The 25,976-nt window shown below is 39.3% G+C and overlaps 1 protein-coding gene across 1 annotated transcript in view; it reads left to right on the top strand.

Annotated features, from left to right (window-relative positions):
• Positions 1-25,976, top strand: part of astn2 (astrotactin 2) — a 306,591-nt gene that overhangs the window by 97,754 nt on the left and 182,861 nt on the right. The window contains exon 4 of the mRNA XM_085413994.1: positions 3,876-4,028. Within this exon, the coding sequence (XP_085270120.1) occupies positions 3,876-4,028 (153 nt within the window). The remainder of the gene's footprint in view (positions 1-3,875; positions 4,029-25,976) is intronic.

The following is a 25,976-nucleotide window of genomic DNA, read 5'->3' as shown; positions in this document are numbered from 1 at the left end:
CATTTGGGGATGTGGTGGTTTCTAGAAAGCGTAGTTATATTCAGCTCAGTTTAACCACAAATGTTTTGAAACAAATACATATGACTCAAAGATAGTATTTTGTTCTCTAGCAACCTGCATTGCCTCTGCTACTGGTTGCATTTAAAATCAAAATCAGTGTAAATACTTCTGCCTCCTCACTTTAACCTCCATCTTCTTCATCTCCCTCTTTCTCTGCTTTTGCCTCCTCATTGGCATGTATGATGAGCATCGACTGGGAGCACCACATCACCATTATTCATGGACAGAGCGCGCCTCAGAGCCAGACTGACAGATCAAAAGATGATGATGATAGGTGGGGGTACTGGTAGTTGGGGTGATGAATGGCCACATCATTTGGAGTTGGCTGTACTGTAAGTTTGGGGACAGAGCTGTTTTCACAGTTTTCCTTGAAGGATTTCTTTTTTACAGCCACTGTTAATGCCTGCAGACAGTGAAATCATTAGAGGTTGCATATATTGAAGGCCTAAGATGTGTCAAAAACATTGTGTAGCACACAAGCACACTTTGTATACATACATATAAATTATAATATATAATCTATCTATTATTCACACACACACACATATATATATATATATATATATATATATATATATATATATATATATATATATATATATATATACACACACACACACACACACACACACACACACACAGTGGGGCAAAAAAGTATTTAGTCAGCCACCGATTGTGCAAGTTCCCCCACTTAAAATGATGACAGAGGTCAGTAATTTGCACCAGAGGTACACTTCAACTGTGAGAGACAGAATGTGAAAAAAAAATCCATGAATTCACATGGTAGGATTTGTAAAGAATTTATTCGTAAATTAGGGTGGAAAATAAGTATTTGGTCACCTCAAACAAGGAAAATCTCTGGCTCTCACAGACCTGTAACGTCTTCTGTAAGAAGCTTTTCTGTCCCCCACTCGTTACCTGTATGAATGGCACCAGTTTGAACTCATCATCTGTATTAAAGACACCTGTCCACAGCCTCAAACAGTCAGACTCCAAACTCCGCCATGGCCAAGACCAAAGAGCTTTCGAAGGACACCAGGAAAAGTATTGTAGACCTGCACCAGACTGGGAAGAGTGAATCTACAATAGGCAAGCAGCTTGGTGTGAAAAAATCAACTGTGGGAGCAATCATCAGAAAATGGAAGACATACAAGACCACTGATAATCTCCCTCGATCTGGGGCTCCACGCAAGATCTCATCCCGTGGGGTCAAAATGATCATGAGAACGGTGAGCAAAGATCCCAGAACCACACGGGGGGACCTGGTGAATGACCTGCAGAGAGCTGGGACCAAAGTAACAAAGGTCACCATCAGTAACACACTACAACGGCAGGGAATCAAATCCCGCAGTGCCAGACGTGTTCCGCTGCTGAAGCCAGTGCATGTCCAGGCCCGTCTGAAGTTTGCCAGAGAGCACATGGATGATACAGCAGAGGATTGGGAGAATGTCATGTGGTCAGATGAAACCAAAGTAGAACTTTTTGGTATAAACTCAACTCGTCGTGTTTGGAGGAAGAAGAATACTGAGTTGCATCCCAAGAACACCATACCTACTGTGAAGCATGGGGGTGGAAACATCATGCTATGGGGCTGTTTTTCTGCCAAGGGGACAGGACGACTGATCCGTGTTAAGGACAGAATGAATGGGGCCATGTATCGTGAGATTTTGAGCCAAAACCTCCTTCCATCAGTGAGAACTTTGAAGATGAAACGAGGCTGGGTCTTCCAACATGACAATGATCCAAAACACACCGCCCGGGCAACAAAGGAGTGGCTCCGTAAGAAGCATTTGAAAGTCCTGGAGTGGCCTAGCCAGTCTCCAGACCTCAACCCCATAGAAAATCTGTGGCGGGAGTTGAAAGTCCGTGTTGCTCGGCGACAGCCCCAAAACATCACTGCTCTCGAGAAGATCTGCATGGAGGAATGGGCCAAAATACCAGCTACTGTGTGTGTGCAAACCTGGTAAAGACCTATAGTAAACGTTTGACCTCTGTTATTGCCAACAAAGGTTATGTTACAAAGTATTGAGTTGTATTTTTGTTATTGACCAAATACTTATTTTCCACCCTGATTTACGAATAAATTCTTTACAAATCCTACCATGTGGATTCATGGATTTTTTTTTTCACATTCTGTCTCTCACAGTTGAAGTGTACCTCTGGTGCAAATTACTGACCTCTGTCATCATTTTAGGTGGGGGAACTTGCACAATCGGTGGCTGACTAAATACTTTTTTGCCCCACTGTATATATATCTATATATATATATATATATATATATATATATATATATATATATATATATATAGATTCACTGAGCGCAGGGCAAGCTAGCAGACATAAGTTAAGCTCTCCTTGCAACATGGCAAATTGAACCTCCCCCACCCTCATTCAGATGTAGCGTTTGGAACTATTTTGGTCTTCATGTGACGTATGACCCTGAAGGTAAGCGCGTCATGGACTAAAGTAAAACAGTATGTCGGATGTGCCACGCAATGCTCAATTACATTGGTGGGAACTAGTGTGTTAGCGCAGTTAGCTCGTTAACGTGTTGGCGGTCCAGCCCCACGCACGGGGCGATCCGCGGTAGCTGGTTAACGGAGATTTGCCTGTTGTGGCGTTAAGGTCATTTCAACGAGATTAAAGCTGACAGCACTAGTGGGAACACAACGAATATGACTGCACATTTATTCTGACATCATCCTAGTGCAAAGACAAGTGGAAGCAGACAAAAACAACAAGCAGGCATGCTACAAACTTTACCCGAGTCATTTAGACAGCTGTTAGCACATGATTCTCCTTATGGGGACCTGATATGTTTAATATGCTGCTGAGAATATAGCCCAGAAGAAGCGGATAGTATAGCTTTTATTTTGGAAAGAGCCATTTCTCTGTAATAAACGCTCTTTTCCAAAGATGAGTGATTTCTCGATCAGATATATTTATTTATTTATTATTACTTTGTTGTTTCAGCAACATTAAATTTAAAAACTGTACTTTTGAGTTAAAATATATATTTATAATTTTAATAAATGACAAATTTAAAAAAGCATGAACTTTTTTTGTATCGAAAAAATATCGAACCGTGACACCAAAGTATCGAACCGAACCGTGAATTTTGTGTATCGTTGCACTCCTAATATATATGTATATGTATATATGTGTGTGTGTGTGTGTGTTTATCTAATGTTTCAGTTTCAACCTTTTTGTGTGCTTCGGAAGCAATAAGAGGAAAATAGTCTTAACTCGTAATGTTTTCTGTTCTCTTTTTTGTTGTTGTAAATGAGCCAGGACATCTGAACAAGTCATAGAAATTGTTTGTCCTTTCTATTGTTAAATTCAATCTGTAAAGAAAAAAACCTGCTCTTTCTGTTCTCCCTGCTTTCCCCACAACCAGTTGTTTTGGAGTCATTCATCAGGAAGAGTGAAACTGAGCCATCAGGGGAAGCGCTGGCAGGATCCCTGTAGAGATGAGGCAATATTGAATTGATGGAATCATTTAAAGTCCAGGAAAAAAAACAAACCCCAAAACAAAAAACCCCCCACCAAAAAAACCCCTAAAAAACTAAAACTGACTAGATGTCTTTTCTTTTCTTTTCTTGATACAGTATCAACACAGGCACACAACCTAGTGTTACATGTATATCAGACATTAATCCCCCATCTTTCCTAAAAAACAAAAAAAGCAAGCTACATTTGTTTTGCTTCTTTGTATCCGTGCATATCTCTTTAGAATATCTTGAGCATTTGTCACAGTGTTACTTTAAAGCCTTTTGACATGGCTGCCATTTTCACTTTGCATCTCTTTTTCATAGCCATTGACCCAAACACAGAGTCAGTCGAGGATTTGATGCAGAGATTCCAGGACAGTTTCCGTGTTCCCAACACTCCAACAGACATGTCTCACTACCAGCATGTCATGCACAGCTCGTCAACAGGCCGCCGGAGGGTCCTGAGCCACACCAGAGGTAGGACACAAAGTCATTAAAAAATTTGAATTTTTTGTTAAAAACATACTACAGACACCACAAGAGGATTTGCATGTTCCTTTTCATTTTACGCTATATACTGGACAGTATGTGTTAATCCTTTCCACTTGATACTAATAGTTTGTGACCTAAGTGATAATGATGGGGTGATAATTTATTAATTTTGTTTATTGTTTAACAATAACGATACACAGGACAGTTTATTACCAGTGCATTCCATCTGTAGTCCTCTGGGTAATTTCCAGTCCAAATAATCAATATATTAGTAGTCATTAATCATTTATCTGTGTCTGTGCATACACAATCACAAGTTTGTCCACAGAAAATTATGCAGAATAACTAGACTATCCAGTTTTGAATTCAGTTCATTATTCGGCATTCACATCTTTGGTGCTTTCATTGCTTCAGCATAATCATCATAGAGGTCACATGCACAATGCATTTAACCTACAGTATCAGGCTTTCATTTATCCACTACAGTGCATAGACATACCATCACTTGTTTATGCATTATAAGAGTCACTTCGATTACGTTCTGCAGTAACATGTTTAAATATTGACTATACAGTCTTAACCTCATCAATTATCATTTCTGTCAGTTTATAATTTGTTTGGCTTTATTTCATCAAATATGATTTGGAAGAGCAAGTTCACTCCAGTAATTATCAGAAATTTACCTGAAATAAATAGGGCTTCTTATCTGAAAGAATAATTTGAAAAAAGTTCTAATAAGCATAGTAAGGTAGCCTAGTGCAGTGTTTCCCAACCACTGTGCTGTGGCACATAGGTGTGCCGTGAGAAATGATCAGGTGTGCTGTGGAAGATTATCTGGTTCCACCTGATTAGTAATCTAAGCTAGCGGTCCCCAGCCTTTTTTGCACCACAAACCAGTTTATGTCCGACAATATTTTCACGGACCGGCCTTTAAGGTGTCGCGGATAAATACAACAAAATAAAACCAGTACCAGTACCAAAAAAAACAAATTTTTATTCATAACACACGGGAAAAGACCCAGGGAAACTGAATTAACGATAAAAACAAACAAAAAAAAAAAAACGATAAAAAAGCATAAATTTGACGCCTGAGCCTCAACTCTTGTGGCCCAGTACCAAACGACCGGTCCATGGGCCGGGGGTTGGGGACCGCTGCTCTAAGCGACCTGCATGAGTAACGGGCAGAACAATTACATTCTCTTCCACTAGAGGGCAGTACAGCTACCTGCTCTAATTAAATGTGTTGACAACTGCCAGTGAAACAGAAGAAGACGAAGGAGAAATTACATAATAGTCATGCCGTGAGTGAGACAACACAGTGCATAAATTGATAAATATTTGAAAAGAAAAAGTTAGGGCTTTCATCTTGGTCCTGCTGAAAATTTCGACCCAGATGAAGGTCCTAGCATGAGTAGTGATCAGAAGAAAGCAAAAAAGGTATACTGGGGACAAACTCAACCAATTCCGCTATGTCTGGTGCACGGGGAAAAATTATCAATATGCCTTTTGTGACATTTTTGTTTGGTGGTGTGCCATGGCACCAAAAGGTTGGAAAACACTGGTCTAGCATATACCCTAGACAGTTATCACCATAAAGTTAGCATCTAATGTACTACATACATTTCCTTTGCTGTTATGCATTACTTATGTAGTAGATATAAGGTTAAGTTTACCATTAAATCCATGTAGCCTCAACAGAGTGAAGGGTGTCATTGAGAGATGTCCTCTCTGGTGTCAATAGTAAGAGTCTCCTTTGAGAGCATATAATTAGAGGTGAAACAGTGTCACAAGTGTCGAAGTATGGGCCACATGATAATAGAAGAAGCACTTACTATGAGCAGTTAAAGGTGAAAAGTTATTGGTCATATCTTTTGGTTAGTGCTGCATAAGGGAAATTAATTAATTACATCAGATTTAATGAGAAGCACCAAGGAAAGTAGATTGCGGGTTGACAGAAACTTTTCTATTTTCTATTTCTTAGCTTGGTAGAACTTTGTATTTGTACTTGGAATATTTAGAATTTTTATTAATTCTCTTTTCTGCAGTGTGTATTTGCATATGCTTACACACACACACACACTTTATTTTCTTCTTTTTTATCACCTATTAATACGTTTGGCAGTGTAACATGAACATGAACACTGGGGTGTATCTCTCGCAACAATACAAGAATCCATATGCAAATCTAACTAAGTGGGACAGACAGGTAGAGCACGATACAGCCCAAGTATAGTTGATGAGAAGTGACAAGAGCTGGTTTAACTGAGCTTGTGGAAATAATGTCACTGACATAAATGACATGACCACACAGGTTGATTGTTATCTGCCATGGAATATGGGTGGTAACAATAAAGACAAAAAAGTCTTATTTTGCTTTGTTTTTTACTACTTGAAGGGATTTGTGTATCACTGCAATTCTTAAAAGAAACATTGAGGCACACTCCCAAGTCAGAATAATCATATGTCTAACTCCCAAAAGCATTTTAAATTTATGGACTATAGGTTCATTTTATCCTTAAGACATATTTGGAGCCCGGAGCCTGAGCCCTGTGTCACTACACAAAGAAAAGAGCACAAGATTTCACTGTTTTTTTTGTTTGTTTGTTTTTTTGTCCCTCCCCCCAAACTGTTAGATAAGACACTGCAGTCATTATAGTCAGTTTCTATATCATACTGATGATTTGTAACATGAGATTCAGGAAGTTAAAATGCTAATAGGGAGAACACAGGCAGCTGATGAGTCTGCAGAATAGGAAAGCTCTTGTCCTCAGTGTCTGAGTGGGAGGAAAAACAGTAGGTACTGTAAGAATATGATGCGTGGGGCATCAACAACCAGCAGCACACACAACAATTTCCAGCAGTTGAACACATTTTTTACTGGAACCTGAGAGACGGCGGGGAAAGCATGCCATTAATGATCAGTCATTAGGGTGAATTGTAGATTCTTGCCTGAATCTGTATTGGGGTTGGAACAAGACCAAATACAAAGTGTTGTGGGCACACGAGTTGCACGAGTGCAGGATTGTCCGATGAATATGGTTATAGCTGACTAATCACAGTCCGCTGGTTAACTTGCTTCAGATTGATGTTACAAAAAAACTGTAACTGAATGTGTGGAAAACTACAGTAGCAGTTGTGTCAGCTCAGCTAAACCCTGCAGCTGTTCATCTACTCTTCTACTGGCATCCACAAGTCTGCATATTGAAATTTTGCTTTGTGGCAACATTTCTTGCTTCCCTGTCAGCACATATTGGCCTAGTTTCTTGTAGCACCATCTCATACCTGGACTCAGATTTTTTTTTTTATGCATAAATTTTCCTGTTACACAGTCATCACTGTTTCCATTAATAGAAATGTATTACAGATAATAATAACTAATATCAAGAAAAAGAATACAGTTCTGCACAATGAAAGCGGTTATATGATGCAAACTGCACTCTGATTGCTCAATCCATCATCGTTTTAGTCAGATTTCAGGCAAATGTAATTGCATCCATAACTTTGATCTGGATAATTTTTTTTTCTTCTCTTTAATTTAAATGTTACTTGCTCTTGTGGTGATGGCAGAAAATTATGATCAGCAAAACATGTGTTTAGCTTGCAGCTATCTAAATTGTCTTTTTTTTTTTAGAATATTATATGGTAAGTGGAGCCTTTTGCAGATAGTAAATTGATCTATCTTGTACTTTAAATCTGTCTAAGAGCATCTTTGCCAAACTCCTCTTTTCTTCACCATGTTTCACACAGATACAAGTCAACAATAGTATTACACACAATGACCTCAATGCTTGCATTGTGCAAGCTATTAAGACTTCTGAGTTTGAAGAAGTGTTGCTATGAAGAAAGGTTAATTATCTGATACACCCAAATGATCTCTTTTTTTTCACCTGAGAAAATTTATTGCATGCACTAGCCATTGTACTACTAAGATATGCTGGATATGCCTTACAAACACTGGATCTAATGACCTGGAATTTAAGTGCTGCGAGCTGCTACCCTTTCCTCCAAAGAGAGACTTCTGGTGTGTATTGTGAAGGAAATCTTGTGTGACCGGGTCAACTCATGCAGAATGAACAGAGTCAGATGCCTTACGCAGACACGTTTAATGAATCGCGGCAGTTGCAAATAACGCACAGCAAAACAAGGTGACACATGGAAAGCCACGCTCCATTTTGGAAGCCATTCTGATAAAAGAGCCCATTTATACATAAACAAACCCTTGATATGTATTGCACGTTCCTCTTCATGCATCTCTCTCTGAATACAAGACATGATGTACATAGCGGGTCTAAAAGGAAGAGTAGACATGCTAACCATTAGGGGTGCAACGATATTCGTATCGATATTGAACCGTTCGATACAGTGCTTTCGGTTCGGTACGCATATGTATGAACAATACAATTTTTTTCAATTTTTTTTTTTTTTCAATTTTTTTTTTTTTTTTTTTTGTGTCCCGTTTGGATCTATAGCCATCAGAATTGTTGTCTTGAGGCCAAGAAAGATGCCAAGAGGATTTATTTTAAGTGGATCATCATATTGGTCCATTTGATTGACCTTTATTATAATTATGAATTTATTTTATTTTCAGTTGCAAACGGGACAGACATGACTGTGGGATAGGACAGGGGGAAAGGATGAAAGAAAGAGGGGGAGAGAAAGAAAGAAAACCAAAGGGGAGAAAAAAAAAGAACAATACAAAATTTGTAATTGATTTTATCAACTTTCCTTCTGACGATGCTGTCTGTGTTGAGCGCTCAGTGAATCTGCATTTGACTACTCCGCCTAGGCTCGAGAGTGCAGCCTAGGCGGAGTAGTCGAACGCAGATTCACTGAGCACTCAACACAGACAGCATGGTCAGAAGGAAGAGCGCAGGGCAAGCTAGCGAGACAGAAGTGGACCTCCCCACCCTCATTCAGATCTGGCGTTTGGAATTATTTTGGTTTTCATGTGACGTATGACCCTGAAGGTAAGCGAGTCATGGACTAAAGTAAAACAGTATGTTGGATGTGCCATGCAATGCTCAATTACATGGGTGGGAGCTAGTGTGTTAGCGCAGTTAGCTCGTTAACGTGTTGGCCGTCTAGCCCCTCTGTATAGGGTAGCTCGTTAACGGAGATTTGCCGTGTTGTGGCGTTAAGGTTATTTCAACGAGATTAACCTGAAAGCACTAGTGGGAACACAACGAATATGACTGCACATTTACACCGACATCATCCTAGTGCAAAGACAAAAACAACAAGCATGCATGCTACAAACTTTAGCCGAGTCATTTAGACAGCTGTTAGCACAGGATTCTCCTTATGGAGACCTGATATGTTTAATATGCTGCTGAGAATATAGCCCAGAAGAAGCGGATAGTATAGCTTTTATTTTGGAAAGAGACATTTCTCTGTAATAAACTCTCTTTTCCAAAGATGAGTGATTCCTCAATCAGATACAGGGCTCGCAATATCGCTAGCCCAACGTCCCGGGGCTATCTCTGCCCTGCCTGTCGGGCTATTGTAGGAAGGAAAAATATATGTCAATGCTTTTGCATTCTTTCAGAAATGTAGCTGGGTAATTATGTCATTGGGTGAGCCACTGTCAATATGTGACATATTGAAATCGTGTTTGAATTTGCGCTTGTTTTTTTGCTTTCACTTTGCAATCGCGCGAACTGTGTATAGAGAGCGACAGCACTGATCTGTGAGTGATGATAATTTGTGCACCAATTCCTCTGACATCGTCTTATTAATCGTTAGCTTACTATGCAAACATGACAAGTGAAATCTCCCGCAGCAAGCTTAAACATGTGAGAGGTTGATTGCGCAGAGAATCGCTGAGCTTATGTGAGTGCGGCAGGATATATATTTCACTACGATGACCTGGATGACTGAGAACCTTCACAGACAGATATATATTTTAGTTCTGCTGAGCCAAATAAGACAGGTCAGGGTGAAGAAGTGACAGCCAAAGAAAAGCTTACCACAAAACGGAGAAGTTATGACAAATCAGACTATAAGGCAAAAAGAAAGTGCAGCTTTATGGTTTCATGGACAAAAGAATTTCTGTGGCTGCAATATGACGAGCTAAAAAACAACACGCACAAGGGTTAGGGTTAAATTTAAAAACTGTACTTTTGTGTTAAAATATATATTTACAATTTTAATAAATGACAAATTAAAAAGGCATGAACATTTTTTTTTGTATCGAAAAAATATCGAACCGTGACACCAAAGTACCGAACCGAACCGTGAATTTTGTGTATCGTTGCACCCCTACTAACCATGCATGCTCTTTTTTCAGTAGCTTGGAAAAGAGGAGCTCTGGAGATACTTGGTGTCTCCAAACACACTGATAGACACTGAGCTGTTTGTTTGTTTGTCTTTTACCAGTGTTGTGCCACCATTTGGTGAACTCATCTAGGCACCTCTTTAAAAGGACCTTTGCAGCCCCAATTAATTGAAGGGCAACCCCACCAAAGGAAAAGTTCTTCCAAAGGTATAAAGAGACAGGTGAACTTTATTGCTTTAACAGACAGTTCACCAGGTTTGAAGTCTTCTCTTGAACATGATGGAACTAGTGGACACGTGCTGTAGTGCTCAAAATAGCAAAAATAAATAAACCAACAACAAAAAAAGGCACAAGCCATCTTTATTTCAAGAAATATATATATGAGAATAGCATCTCAGGCATTCCTTAGTACTCTTTTCAAAGCCTGTATGTAGGTCTACAGGGTGACACTTTTGTTTGTAAGAACTAGAACTGGTGTATGTAAACTTCATTGCTCTGATGTAGACAGCATTCTGAAAACATTTTGAAGTCACAACGCATTGTGGTTTAGTCAAATATTAAGATTTGTCCTTAAACACTTCCTCCCTTATTTGCATGCACCGCGGCACATTCTATTCCCCACTGTGGTGTTAATGCATTTCCATGTGCTGGCTAGAAGCGGTGTGGTGTTTTGATGTGTCACAACGAATACTTTGGCTCATTACGAAGAGGATAACCTTATGGTTATTATCTAGGTTTTCTTCTGTTTAATTGATGCTTTGAAGTAGCACATGAAAGTAGTTCTCTGCTGTTGCCTGCGCGCGTGCGTGTGTGTGCGTGTGTGTGTCATAAGGAGAAAGACAGAGAGTTTGTGTTTCGTGGTTCTTGACTTCATTCTGTGCTCAGCTCCACTTTCAGTAGTCTTCAATCTTCAGTGCAGACAAAACACAGTGATTACAGCTGTGGGTGTGCAGCCCCTAGGATTTCTCTACAGCAAACCATACAGCTGATCTACTGCCAAGTCAAAACACTCTGTGTTTTCTGTGTGAAAGACCCAGCAAGAGACCACCTATATCACACAGTTTTCTGTCAACACAACTGACCAACTTCCTTTTTCTCTAAGTTATCCTCTATTCATACTGTAGGTGGTCGTTTAAACACTGTCTATTAAAATGTATTACTCATTAAGTTTTCAAATATTTTTTATGTCCTTTGTTGTTTCTGAAAAGTTATTAGTAAGCTTTTCAGGCCCTTTTTTAAAGGGCTGTGCAAATGTAGGATATTATTTCAGATTAATGTCCAATATATTGATCAGAATCATCAAAGTAATTAGAAAAAGAGTGTTATTTTAGAAATTTTAGAAATTTGCTACAAAATATCTTTGCTGGGGTAAGATGATAGATTAAATGAAGTTCAGACTTATAGTTGATGATCAGCAAAGACCCTGTCTTTGTTTGTTCTGCTGTTTACAACTCAGGCCCTAACTTGGTTCAGATGCCTTGCTGCCTCGTTTTAAGCTTCAGAGTTACTTACCATAAAGAGAAACTAATGATATTTGTTAAGCTGAATGTCTCTTGACTTTGTTGTTAGATACTGGTTTAATGGGTTAATTTTAGTAATTTGGTTTGTTGCCTAAAAATAAATGCTTGTAGTGAAAGTCTGTTGTACTTTGCTGTATTTATTAGAAACATAAAGTTCAGTGGAGAGTACAACAATGTCATTCAGCTTAGAAGCAATTTTAAGAGTTTATTTAGCAAAGTGTTAATTGATATCGTTACTGAATGATCCGTTGAAGATCACTGATTTGACTGTATATATTGTTCTGAATGTGTTTATCCACATTTACCAGTGGCTGCCTGGTTGGTTAAGAAAACAAGGTAAAACCTGAGCTGAAGCGATAACCTGAGCGACCTTTCTCTTTAAGGAATGTGCCCTTGTGGGTTGTGGGTGTGATGTAGGTCCTGAAATGTTGTTCACATATTTACTACTGCCCCTGTCTATTTTCAAATGCATTTTCTAACTAAATAAAGGCAGCCAAAGATCAAGCTGTTAAGTTTACTCATAGCAAATTCTAAAGTATTGTTTTCATAGCCCACCTTTTGCTATAATCTGTCAGTACCACTACTTAGTACTAACCACAGTCTTTGATAGTTTGAGTCAAAGAGTCTGGGGATATTCTGTGATGTTGCCTACAGCAGCAGCATCAATATTCAGGTTGCAGGTTGTTTTTGGATGTGAGCATTTTTTTTATTATCTATGCTGGTATTTTATTGTTGAGAGAAAAGAAAAAACACGTAAGAGACTTTGTTCATATTCTTTAGTAAATCAAGGTTATGTATAATTTATAGACTCCACAAAAAATAAACCTCACGTGCATAAAAAGTAGTAACAAAAACCGCCATGCTCAATTGACCAGTAGCTTTCTATTGCTGACTGTGAAAGTAACTTGTATAATTTAGGCGTGCTCTGTGTTAGGTATTTTAGTACCATGGTAGCATTTACTGGATATTGTTTTATAGTGACATTATGCAGGAAAACTCTGTCATTCAATAAGGCCCCTTTGTTTTAGTTATTTTTCTCTTTGACCCAAGAATTGATGTGTGAGAATCACAGGCTGGTACAAGGTTGAAATACCACAGAGATCACTCCCTCAGCTACATTAGTTTCTTAATCTTTTAGGAGACGCCTGTTGAGGCCAAATGGTTTGTTTCAGATTTCACTAATGTAAGAACTCTTTGTTTTGTGCCTTGAAAATATGTCGCTGAGATAATCACAATTGTAGCTGAACTGATACACTACACAAAGGATGCTTCTTCACCCAAGGGCAGGAAGACGCTGCCTTATCTTGGTCTGTACTGGTTTAAACTGATAATCTGCTGTCTCATGAATTTTACCCTCTATATAAACTGTTGTACTTGTGAATAAAGTTGAGTCAATTTGGGAAGACAACCTGAAGCAGTCTCTGTTTTCTTGTTCTCCCAAGCTGCTCCCGAGCTCGTACTAACACGCTGAATGGCATGCTTGAATGTTGCTTGAGAATATATTTGACTGTGTTACAGACTAAGGGACATTCTCTGCTGATAGGTGAAGGTACATTCTCTGCTGATAGACGTCCACGCCTCGAAGGAAGTCGATCCACGGATTAGGCCTTGGAAACCGTTTCCTTCACTCTGTCTTGTTAAAGTGAAGGTGGAGAACCAAATAAAATTACACAAATGGAGATCATAGGTGTTGAAACCACAGGCAGAGGTGGTAATAGTATAAGACATTCTGCACTCAAGTTGAAGTTCTGATACTTGTGTTAAAAAATACTCTAAATGGGTCAACGTCTTTACTCAAGTGAAAGTGAAGAAGCACCAGTTCTGAAATGGAATTGGTGTAAAAGTAACAACTCTTCCAGGAGCTATTTTTTGTACACTGCCAACAGAACCGCCGCTGTCATATCAATAGGCTTTATTTCAAAATTCTAATTCTAATTAATTCACACAGCTTAAACATCTGTTATGTAGAACGGAAGCAGAGAAAAACAAATGGAATATAAAATAACATGAAGAAAAGTTCTTCTATTTGCTTTTGCCTACATGAGTGACTTTACCTCCACACCTACCCAGGAATATTAATAGTCAAGGGTCAAAAGTGTGATTTGACAGGTTGGTTGTACAGTGGTCGTTTATTGCAGGAGTTACGTTCTAAAAATAACCTGTAATAGGTGAAATCCGCGAAGTAGCCAACTTTATTTTTTTGTAATTATTATAGATGTTTTAAGGCTGTGAAACCCCTCACTACACACTTTACACACTTTTCTCAGAGAGAGGCGGTTGCCTTTGACGGTATAAAACATTTCGTTGACATTGTTGTGATAGTTGAGGAGAAAACTTACAATCATACAGTACAGCACTTCAGAGTCACACTGCTAGCGATTGAAGATTTAGGTAAATTTGACAAGCTGAACGTGCTCTGTACCGTATAGGAGACACGGCGTGAGATTGATTGACAATGGTCTACAGCCAATCAGGATGCAGAACACAATCCGCTGTATGTATGTACGTAAAACCAAAACAAACAAAAAAGAACATGCAAAATTGCACACAAAAAACAGCAAGACCGCAAAAGGTGAACCCCGTTATAGCGAGGGACCACTGTACTGTAGTAATGTGGGGAAAAGAGTCACTTTAAAAAAATCAGTCATTTCTACAAAAAAAGAATTTCTATGGTTGTGATTTTAAGCTTCAGTATGAGCTTCATGTAGAAGCTGCAGATGACCTTTGCTGCTGCCTCACTGAGATTCATTTTTCTTTGTGGATTTAGCAAACTTAATTCAGTAAGATATAAGCTACTTTTACATGAGCTACCATGGCTGATTTCCAAGCCACTGACACCATAAAGCTAGTATGTAGGTAGAATTCAGTGAGTGAATGTAATCAGCACTGTTAGCTTAAATGTAATTGTCTGCTCCCTTTGATGGAACCTAACATTGACCTTGAACACCACAGCCATTCACCACCAGTCCACGTACAGTGATCAACATCACTGTTAACTTCACCACAGTCAACTCTAAATGTCTATTCTAAAATGACTGTCTAAAAATAATCTCTCTTTTTCCTCTCCTGTCATCTCCTTCCTACATCCCTGAGTGGTTATCACTCATTCTTTTCTCTCCCTGGGAAATAAAGCAACCGTGTACCTCTAGTTAGCTGAAACACTGTATGACAAACTGCGCAGAAACAGTTTGTGTGTCTGTGATTTGTTGAGTAGTTAGAAATGCTACATTTGAAATCACCTGCCACTTTAAAAATGCTACTTCCTTTTTGCTCATTCCCCTTCTGTTGCTTTGACGAAAGTGTTGCAACCAACCAAACACTGGCCACAGTTCATCATTAAGCCCTGAGTGTAGTGCTATAAATGACGCTTAAATTATATTTTTTGCCTATTTCAGTTTGCTCTGTGTGATAAGCACCAATAATGGATACACCAATAGGATTGTTATTGTTATTGTTCCACTCATTTAGGTTCAAACCAGTTTGAGGTGCACAGTGACATGAAAAAAAAATCCAACTCAATTCACATGCATTAAACCTAAAGTAACAAGCCTATTTTCAAAATATCAGGAGTAGAAAGTGGAGATATTTGTCTTAAAATGTGTGCAGTTAAATTCAAAGTTGACAGAAAAATAAATACTAAAGTACAAATCTGAAATTCTACTTATGTACAGTAAAAAGTATTTGTTACTGTACATAAGTAGAATTTGTTACATAGCAGTAACTGTTTCATATCAGTAACTTTGTTACTTCCCACCTCTAAACAGCTTCACTTTCTTACTCGCCTGCTTATTTTAGGATTGCTTTAAATCGGTATGTCATCAGGCCACATCATGAAATTATTGAAGATGCATTACTCCTGTATGTACCGGCTCACTCCTGGTGGCCGATTGGCGGGGCTGGGCGCCTGTGGCCCGGCTGGGCTCCTTCCGGGGGGTGGGATGCCCTCTGGCCTCTGGGCCTGAAGCTCGGTCCTCTCTGGCACAGCTGGCTGCCGGCAGAACCCGCGGGCACGCCACTGCAACCCCCTCTGGCCTCTGCTCCGTAGCTGCGGGGTAACCTTTCGTTTGGGGCTCTACTCAGCTCTTCCCAGGAGGGTGGCACGGTCCCCCCCCCCCTCGGGTCCTTGTACTCTGGGGCCTCTGGATATCTGGGGCCTGGATCTCCTCCATACCTGCTTCATACCCTGGTGGACGGGGCTATGGCTCCCCACACTCCCTAGCAGATCGTTACATGGAGAAACCTTTGGAATACAAGCATGCTGATCCACACAGGTATGCACACAGGTGTGCACACAGGTGTACACACGGGTGTTCACAGACGCGGACTACACCTTTCTTGGCTGCTGCCTCAAAGCACATTGTACGCTGTCTATCTTGCGTGCTGCACAATATCGTTTAATATTTAGTATCTACTGTTATCTACTGCTAGCTAGTTTATTGTGATGGTGCTGTTTTTTTATTATGTTGCTCTTTGTTGTTTGCTTTCTCTTCTGTTTTTTTTTTCTCCATACAGGTGATCCAGCTGTTTTGTTTGTTTTTTGTCCTTCTTCCCCCCTTTCTCACCGTCTCTTCTCCCCTTTGGTTTTCTTTCTCTCCCTCTCTTTCTTTCATTCTTTCTTCCTGTCCTATCCCCCAGTCATGTCTGTCCTGTTTGTAGCAACCGAAAATAAAATAAATTCATAATTATAATAAAGGTCAATCAAATGGACCAATATGGCAAGGCCACGATGATCCACTTGGTAAAATAAATCCGCTTGGCATCTTTCTTGGCCTTAAGACAACAATTCTGATGGCTAAAGATCCAAACGGGACAAAAAAAAAGAAAAAAAAAGAAAAAAAAGAAGATGCATTACTCTTATTGAAGATGCATTACTATTACTTATTGTGAGTCATAAAGGAAGTTTTTTTGTTGTTGTTTTTTTACGTAACTAAATATAACTAAAGTAGCTAAATTGCTTGAAGAGATCAGCAAAATCACAAACATATAAAATACTGTGCAAATGTCTTGAGCCACCCCTCCTTTCTTTATATTTTCCTTGTATTTTTACTTCCAAGGAAACACATTTTTTTAAAGTGACCTTGAGCAGAGGGTCTCTCCGCTTTCTGGAAGTCTTTCATTTTAGGTGCCCGGTGCCTGACTGTTTTCAGAGAAATGTGAATCTACTATCTACAGCAGATGAGCAGCATCTAAAAGTCATATCATTAAGAAATAGGACAAAAATACGGTGAAGATCTGACACAGGACTTGGATCTGGCCCATCGGTTGATCCATATACTGTTTGCTGAAGCCTCATCATAAATGGTCTCATTTGAAGAATGGCAGTCAAGACCCATTCTTAAAGAAGGGAAATGGAGAAAAGCTGACTGAAGTTTTTATTTTAAATTGTCATCACTATGTATAAAGTATGTCTTGAGGAAAAATACAACAGTATGTATCTACAGCCATCTGAATAACACGGTGGAAGCTCTGCTCAAGCTCTTTTTGGATCTATAATATCATCTGGAAAGTGTCTCATTGGTTATGGCTTTTTTTTCCCTACAGCAGGTAATAAACACACTGCCATTGCAGCAAAAGAATACCTGGATAGAAAAAACCCCCAAAACATTAGTCATGGATTGGTGAGCGTTCAGATCTCAGCCTTATTCCAGCAGTCTGGGACTTTTGGGGCTATTTTGCTGCTAAATAAGCGCTTTCATGGAAGTTTACATGAATATGTTTACCTAAAGCAAATGACATATGTTTTCAATTTCTAATTTAAAAAATCTGAATAAAATTGCCCTTACCTTACAGAAGTATAAAACTGTGCTTTATATCCAGGTTACCAACTAAGAGCACTGGATTCTGGATCAGCTGTATGCTAAGTTTTAACTTATTATAAAAGTGTTAATTCTATCAGGGATGATTATAAAGACAACAAGGGGTATCCTAGGATAGCTACAGTGGCAAGCCAATAATGTTTTAACCTTAATGGCTGTGCTCTGCACTGTGTTGCCAGTAACAGATGAGGAATCGGAATACAGCAAGCTGCCAAGGGCCTTCATCTAAAATTACTCAGCCCACAGCCCCAGCTCAAATCCCATCTCACCTTTTCCATAATAACACCTCTAAATTCCCTGACTGGTCTCCTTACAAATTACCGTTTGTTTATTAGCTTTAAATTGGCTGGTATGCTCTTGATGCTGGTTAGATACAATTAAAAAATATATAGAGATGAGTGCACAAACACTGAACCGTTTGTGTGCAAGAGCCAAGTGGTACATTGTTAAGCCTCCCACCCTTTCAAGTCCTTTCTCTCCATTTTATCAGGTAGCAACTCATAAATTTAGGCTGTAAAATGTGTCAGTGGCACTTATAATGCAATGCCCTCTGTAATAACTTATCAGCAGGCCTGGTTTTTTTTTTGTGTGTGTAATTGGATTGCGTGTGTGTGTGTGTTTGTGCAGTTCTTAGAGGTACAACCACCAGCAGCAGAGTGGAGCAGTATTGATTGGGAATATTTTGAATGTGCTAACAGAACAGTGGGAGAATGAGAGATACAAGAAAAATGAACGAGAGAAGCATCATCCCACCATCACTTTACCTGTGGGCATCCTTTACCAACATACAGTTTCTCCTTAAAAATAGACAGACTGGGACCGAAACCAAACAGTTTAAATCATAGATTGTACCATCTGGATTCCCTCCTATCTCTCTGATTTTCTAATTTATATAACTGAATCTCTTTTGCTTGGTGCTGTGTAGCTGGATGGAACACCTCAGGCCTTTCTTCCTGATCCTTAAACAATGAAGAACGGTCAGTTTTTTTAAATGAATGCAACCTATATCAAACTTGCAAGGGATTTCTATAATTGCTATAAACTATAATGTTTTTATCCTCTTGCATACATGTTTCTTTAAGTCTTTTCTTGTGAAACTAAATCAAATGACTGCAACTTCTTACATTTGCGTTTGCCTTTTGCATTATAAATGGCAGATTTACATACTTTCCCTTTTGTATGAATGTGGATGTCAGTTTATATTGAGTTTGAGCTGAAAATATTTAGTTTGCTGGTCTTACACAGTCTAACTGCTGAATACAGCTGTGTTTTAATGTGATTGCCAGTTGTTGAGCCATGTGGGGACTGGTTCTTCTGTCAGCTCAGCTTACTCACAGGCACACTTCTTGTGCACAGAGCATCAATATCTTATCCTACCTACAGAAAAGTGCAGTGTGTACTTTACAGTACACACATAAGCAGTAAGTCAGGTCAATTTGTCTTGCTCCCAAAGTCACGGGAATCTAACTGAAGCCAAATGCATCATACGATTGCAAAGTATAAATTAGAGTATTTGTTTACACACCTGTCACCATTCATCCTAGCTATTGTAAATCAGCTACAGTGCTGACATCTGTTTATTCCCCTCTCACTTCTTCTTTTCTTTTGCTTTTAAACTAACACTGACAAGTGTACCCTGACCTATTAAAGGTCACTTCTCTCACAACTGGTGCTCCCTCACATTGAAAGAGTGAAGGACTGTCTTTATTGATCTGTGTCTGTATAACGGTATTCTAGAAAAGCAACACTTAACCTTATATTGTCAGTTAGGATTGCTACATGATATAGTATACTGTTATTACATTTTAAAGCTACCCTGTAAACATATAGAGCAGGTACATGCATCTATGTTGACGAAAATTTTCAAGTGGAAGAATATTTTAAAGTCATTGTTTGGCTACTCAGCTAATGAGTTAGATTCCATACACTGTTCTCTTCAGCTTTCTTTGCACTGTCGTAGCTTTCTTGTAGTTTATGACCAGACAGACCCAGTAAATCCTTTACCTATTTTTCCTCTTCTTTCCGGAAGCAACAACAACTCCTTTTGGGTTTGCAACAGCAAATCATCTTTGTCTATCTCACCCTATTGACAGCATCCTCATCTGTCACACCAACTGTCTGCACACATAAATCTTCTCTGTGATCTTCCTGTTTTCCTCCTCCCTGGCACCTCCATATCCAACAACCTTTGTCCGATATGCCCACACTAACCCTCATCTGCATGAGTTCAGACCATTTCAACCTTGCCTCCCTAACTTTTTCTCCAAACTACTCAAGTTGCGCTTTCCTTCTAATATATTCATTTCTAATCTTGTGCATTCTGGTCACTCCCAGTGAAAATCTTAACATCCTTAACTCTGCCGTCTCCAGTTTGGCCTCTAGTCTTTTTGTTAGTACCACCATCTGAACCGCCCAATTGAACAGTCACGTCATCTCCATTCACTCCAATGAATCTTTTTGTCTTTTACAGCAATGGCAGATCATAGAGCCTCCCAATAGTTCTGGAAGTTAGTAACATACACTAGATGTGCCATAGAGATATATCCAAACAGCTGGAGGAGAGGAGGGAGCGTGAGACCGAACATTTGGAGAGACTAATGGAGTGAGTGGAGGAACTATAGCTGAACTTAAATGAGAGTCACATTTTGCCTTAAACTTTTTATTTTGTTGAACCTCAGTGGCCAGCATGGACCTTTCTTCATCATGGCTAATTCTGAGTCTGTCTACTAAACATTTTAAAAGTACATGCACACATTTTATTCCTTTCACCACCAACACCGGTGGCTTGCAAGTATGCTTGAACTGCAGCTGAACTTTAGCCAGAATATATTGAAATGTGTCTTTGTCTATTTTATTAAATATTCTTCTTTTTACTTTTGATTTTTACAGCTGTTAGATTGCTATATTCTTTATTTATTTACAAAGAAGTAGAGCAGGGCGATATGGCCAAAAATATTTATCACGATATATATTTGAAAATTTGCGATAACGATATAACTGACAATATAATTGATGCAAGACAAAATACAACTCCACAACATTACTAGTGCAAAAAGACAACCTTCCTTTTATTTTCACTTAAACAAGAAGCTGGTTTTTATGTACATTAAAGCTATATAAAAATTTAACAGTGCGAATACAAATTCCTTGCTGAAAGTTTAACCAAAAGGCATTTCCAGTAGAAATGGGCTGACATATCCTGAGCATAACCATGTATAATATCCACTGAAGTTAAAAAGAGGTGCTTTGCAACATTAAACTGCAGTGTGCAGTACGTATTTTTCGGACCATAAGGTGCACGGGATTATAAGGCACATTAAGCGAAACAAGGCAGTCAGATAAATCAAACTTTATTAAACTCATTCTTCTTGCTTCCTCCACTTCTGTACCATTGATTCATTAATGTTGAATTCTCTGGCAGCTGCTCTATTCCCATGTTGTTGCAGTATATTAATGACTAACCTGGTATTGTGGATGGATTATCTCAGTTGTTCTCCTGACTGAAGTTTGGTCCGTTTACAGCATCCTGCCATGCGATTGCATTTGTCTCTAACTATCAGGCACGTTAACTTTTATAAGTGGAAAAGTGTTAGTGTTCGTCCTCCAGCTTCACTGTTTATGTCATGCTAACATAGCTGTGTCGCTAGCGATCACGTAGCACATCATTATATAGCAGCTAGCCCAACTTCAGTAACCCTACAAACGTCACTGCTGTTTAGTTTCCCGTCTTCATTTATGTTGGAAGTGATAGCAGAGCTGTACGTTTGAATTTATTCAGAAATCTCTCAGTCAGAACATGCTATATCATGCTTGGGTAACTAGCGAAACTAGCGAGCTAACTTCCGCTAGCTTCCTGCTAACTTCTAACTCCGTTAAATGTAATAAATTTTGTTTTCATGGATGCCTGGAAGTTAAACTTCATAGTTACACCTGGTAAAGCAGCAATGCTGATCGTTTTATTAAAGATGAAAGAATTTAGACAGTTTTTAAACTCTCAGTGATGCTGCAGTGTTCGTTTGACCTGAAGGTACGGAGTTTAGGACCCAGATTACTCCCAGATTTAAGAGCATCTTAGTCCGACAAATACGACAATAACGACGGCCGCTTGCATGTTCTGCAAAAAAAATGTGCTTTGTCGTGTATCTGACGGACAAACGCCAAACCAGTTCCACATCACTGAAGTTGCACCATTTTTACAAACCAATTCTGGTTCATTTGTTTCACTCAACAATCGGCCATGTGCGTATGAAAACAAAGGCACTGCGCATGCGCGTTTTACTCCCATTCTATCGCGATATTTCATTTTCCTATCGTTGCCTAACATTATACCGGTATTACCGTGAACGGTATAATATGGCCCAGCCCTACAAAGAAGCATACTTTTAATTTGATTCAACTGCACAAACGCATTGCTTGTAGACCTAATAGATATGTTTTCCTTGCTTCCATTTCATTCCATAGTAGTTCCATTTTGTCTGAAAAAAAATTCAAAATTTATTATTTTACTTCTATTATTCATAATTACAGCAACACACTGTATTATTGCAATCAAAAGGCAAAGTCTAAGTATCAAATAAACATAAATAGTCCCCTGCTGAGTAGTCACATGTGTTTTTTAATTATTTACACCTATTAGTAATGCTGATATGTTAATTTAAACTTAATCAGCTATATCACCTACATTATAATAATCAAATGGGGTTTTTGTTTCATTTTACTTGTTTTTTCAGCTGCATGCAATTTTATTTTTTCTTTCCTGAAAAATTCCTCAGAAATAGTTCTTTGATAATAAAGGTTGCCAACCCCTAGTGTAGTACATCTAGTTATTTGCCTAGCATTTAGGCTCTGTTGTCTTCTCATGATAAAAGTTTCATTGCTTTCATCCACTATTAGTTCAAGCACTCTAGAAAATCAGACTCCGCCCACAAATGATGGTCTTCTTCTACTTAGCTGTAGATTTTTTTGACATAACCGCATAGACTCTTTTAGTAATTAAGTAGCTATTACAACTGCCAGTTGAAGATCTAAATTAATGCACTGTAGGTCTTGTTATTCTAATTGGTTTTTATGGTCCGCTTAATGGGTATTTTGTCACACTGGATGCATGGAGGTTTCACTGTGGTCATTTGGTGGTCTTTGAGGTCCTCCCTCTGAGACATCCCAGGCACATGGAAGGTTGGGGAGGTTTCCTGGTACGGTTGTTTGGTGCAGTTTTGTGTGGGGTTAGGTGTCTTTGTTATGTGTAGTCCTACTTCAGACTTTTCTCAAATGCAAGATATACTGTAGGGTGGAGAGGTCCTAAATACCATTCCCTCAAAAAGTGTATTACTGCAAATTGGAAAAATAGTTTTCTTTACCTGGTGCTTGTGCCAAAGGTTAACCAAATGCAAAGGACACTGAAAAAGTCTGTAAGTAAAGAATCCTGGTAATGTCAGGAGTACTGCAGTTTAGTTCAGTCTTATTGCTTCCTTAATCTTTCACTTTCATTTCCAGAAGCAGAAATGTGTCACTATTTTTGCTAGTGTGGAAGTCTTTTATTCTCTTGTATTGTTTAGTGTATCGTAGCATTCTTCCAGGGTGTGATGTGCCATCGTCCCTTGAAGAAGATTATTAGCTTTTACTGCTCAGATTGAACTCATCACCTCACCTCCCTGCTTTCCAGTATCTGCTCATCTCACTAATCATTCTCACTCCAGGACTGTCTGTTCTCTATAAAACCACTGTGCACGCGCGCACATGTGAGTGTGCTCTTTGCTAATCACACTGTCTCCCTTTTTCTCCCTTTTCCCTTTAAACCTTCTTAACACCAAATCACCTCACTTCAGCGTATAAATGTGGTACCTAACTTTCTTTTTCTCTCACAGTTGTTTTGTTTATGGCTACTGTTTCTTTCTTTTCTTTGTTTATCTACTAGTCTTATTTTTATTCTCTGCCTGACCTTTTCCTGTAAACTTACTCTGCCAGGAATATATTTTTCTTATTATCATGTATAAATTAACATTTTAATGAAAACGAATCACTGTTTCAACTCTCTTAATCTCACACATTTTTATTAAATTTCCTACGCACTTACCTAAAGATATATATATGTATTAGTGTGTGTGTGTCTTTGTGAAGAAACGATAAGGAATAATACTTTGAAAAAGTATTGTATTCTTTCAAAGTCTTGAAAAAAAGGGAAAATGAATGTTTGATACTGATATTTGGTGATTTAAAAATCTGACTTTTAGACATATAAAATATAAACAGCCTTCCCAACATTTGTCATGTGAAGTTACGTCCCGAGTCTTTGCTAAAATGATATGACAGTGCAGTTTAAAAATAACCTTGTTTTTTTGTCACAACAAGTTGTGGATTACTCATTTACCATCAGCCCTGGCCCAGCTTGGATCAGCTGATAGTTCTGTTTCTGGCGTTCCAAACACATGTTGCCAAGAAGGGAGCTGCAGAATGCCCTCGAGTGTAGAAACTATGCAATGTGAAAACTCATACCATTGTCGAAGGGTGTTTCTGTCATGGATGAGAATTTTCCAGACTAAAAAAGCGGATTGAAACAGAACAAGTCAAATTCAAAGCAGGCTGCAATCCGATTGAACGTGGGTTTTTGTGATGGAGAGTGGGAGGGCAGGTGAGAATCAAGACAGAGCAATTTACCAGCGAGGAGCAGGTGTTTGTGTTGACATGACTAATCTTATCTGGCTGTGAACTGAAAGTTCCATGAGGTAAAGCAGGTAGTTTTCACAGACAGGATGACTGAGTCCTTGAACAAGACACTAAGGAGGACACAGAAGCACAGTAAACAATGATCCAGCAGAATGATTCATGAGCTAGCACAAAAGTGCACAGCTGACTCTAAATACTGTACGTAGACTTAGATGAGTGGATGGCTTGCGGGTGTGCAGGAGCAAGCTCGGGAAACATTGATAAGAGAGGTGCCGAGCTGTGAACTGATCACCACCTGGTGCTGAGTTGGATAAAGTGGCAGGTAAAGATGCTGGACAGACCTGGTGTACCCAAGCATATAGTTAGGCAGCACTGATCCACAAAATCTTAAATTCCCCCTCAAACAGAGCTTTGATTACGTTCCAAGGAAGACTTGGCACATTGAGTCCAACTGGACCATTTTCTATGTTCTATCTGTTTTACCTGTCATGCATGTATTTCTGTAACCAGATGGTGGACACCAGAGGTGAAGAGAGCTCTCAGGCTCCCTTTATGAACCTGTGGGACTCTTGAGATGCTGAGAAGTACCGGCAGCCCAAATGTTGTTTAGCTCTGGCAGTGGCTAATGCAAAAACGTAGGAGTTTAGTGACACCATGGAACAAGGACAAGGATGACGACTTGCCTCGCTCTGGGGGTCATGTCACTGATATAGTAAACACATGCTCAGTGTCAAGGCCCCTGGGGTGCATGAAAATTGCCTAAGGTTCTGGCTGTCCTGACTGACACATTGCTGCAACATAGCACGGACACTGGTGTGGTATCTCTGGATAGCGATTAGGGTTGTGGTTTCCCTGTTTAAGAGTTAAGGGGATTGGAGGGTGGGGACTGGGGGATCACATTCCTCGGCCATTCTGGGAATGTCTATGGCAGGGTACTGGAGAGGAGAGTTCAACCATTAGTTTAACCTCGGATTCAGTAGGGAGTTTTTGTCCTGGTGTTTGAACACTGGACCAGCTCTTCATCTTCTCAAGGATACAGTGGGGCAAAAAAGTATTTAGTCAGCCACCGATTGTGCAAGTTCCCCCACCTAAAATGATGACAGAGGTCAGTAATTTGCACCAGAGGTACACTTCAACTGTGAGAGACAGAATGTGAAAAAAAAATCCATGAATCCACATGGTAGGATTTGTAAAGAATTTATTCGTAAATCAGGGTGGAAAATAAGTATTTGGTCAATAACAAAAATACAACTCAATACTTTGTAACATAACCTTTGTTGGCAATAACAGAGGTCAAACGTTTACTATAGGTCTTTACCAGGTTTGCACACACAGTAGCTGGTATTTTGGCCCATTCCTCCATGCAGATCTTCTCGAGAGCAGTGATGTTTTGGGGCTGTCGCCGAGCAACACGGACTTTCAACTCCCGCCACAGATTTTCTATGGGGTTGAGGTCTGGAGACTGGCTAGGCCACTCCAGGACTTTCAAATGCTTCTTACGGAGCCACTCCTTTGTTGCCCGGGCGGTGTGTTTTGGATCATTGTCATGTTGGAAGACCCAGCCTCGTTTCATCTTCAGAGTTCTCACTGATGGAAGGAGGTTTTGGCTCAAAATCTCACGATACATGGCCCCATTCATTCTGTCCTTAACACGGATCAG

This window comes from Rhamphochromis longiceps, linkage group LG7 (assembly GCF_057381845.1).
Source record: "Rhamphochromis longiceps isolate RC_006_pf linkage group LG7, R_longiceps_female_GT1.1, whole genome shotgun sequence".
NCBI classification, from domain to species: Eukaryota; Metazoa; Chordata; class Actinopteri; order Cichliformes; family Cichlidae; genus Rhamphochromis; species Rhamphochromis longiceps.
Note: the sequence above shows the minus strand (reverse complement) of the source record. Positions and strands in the feature narration are given on the sequence as shown.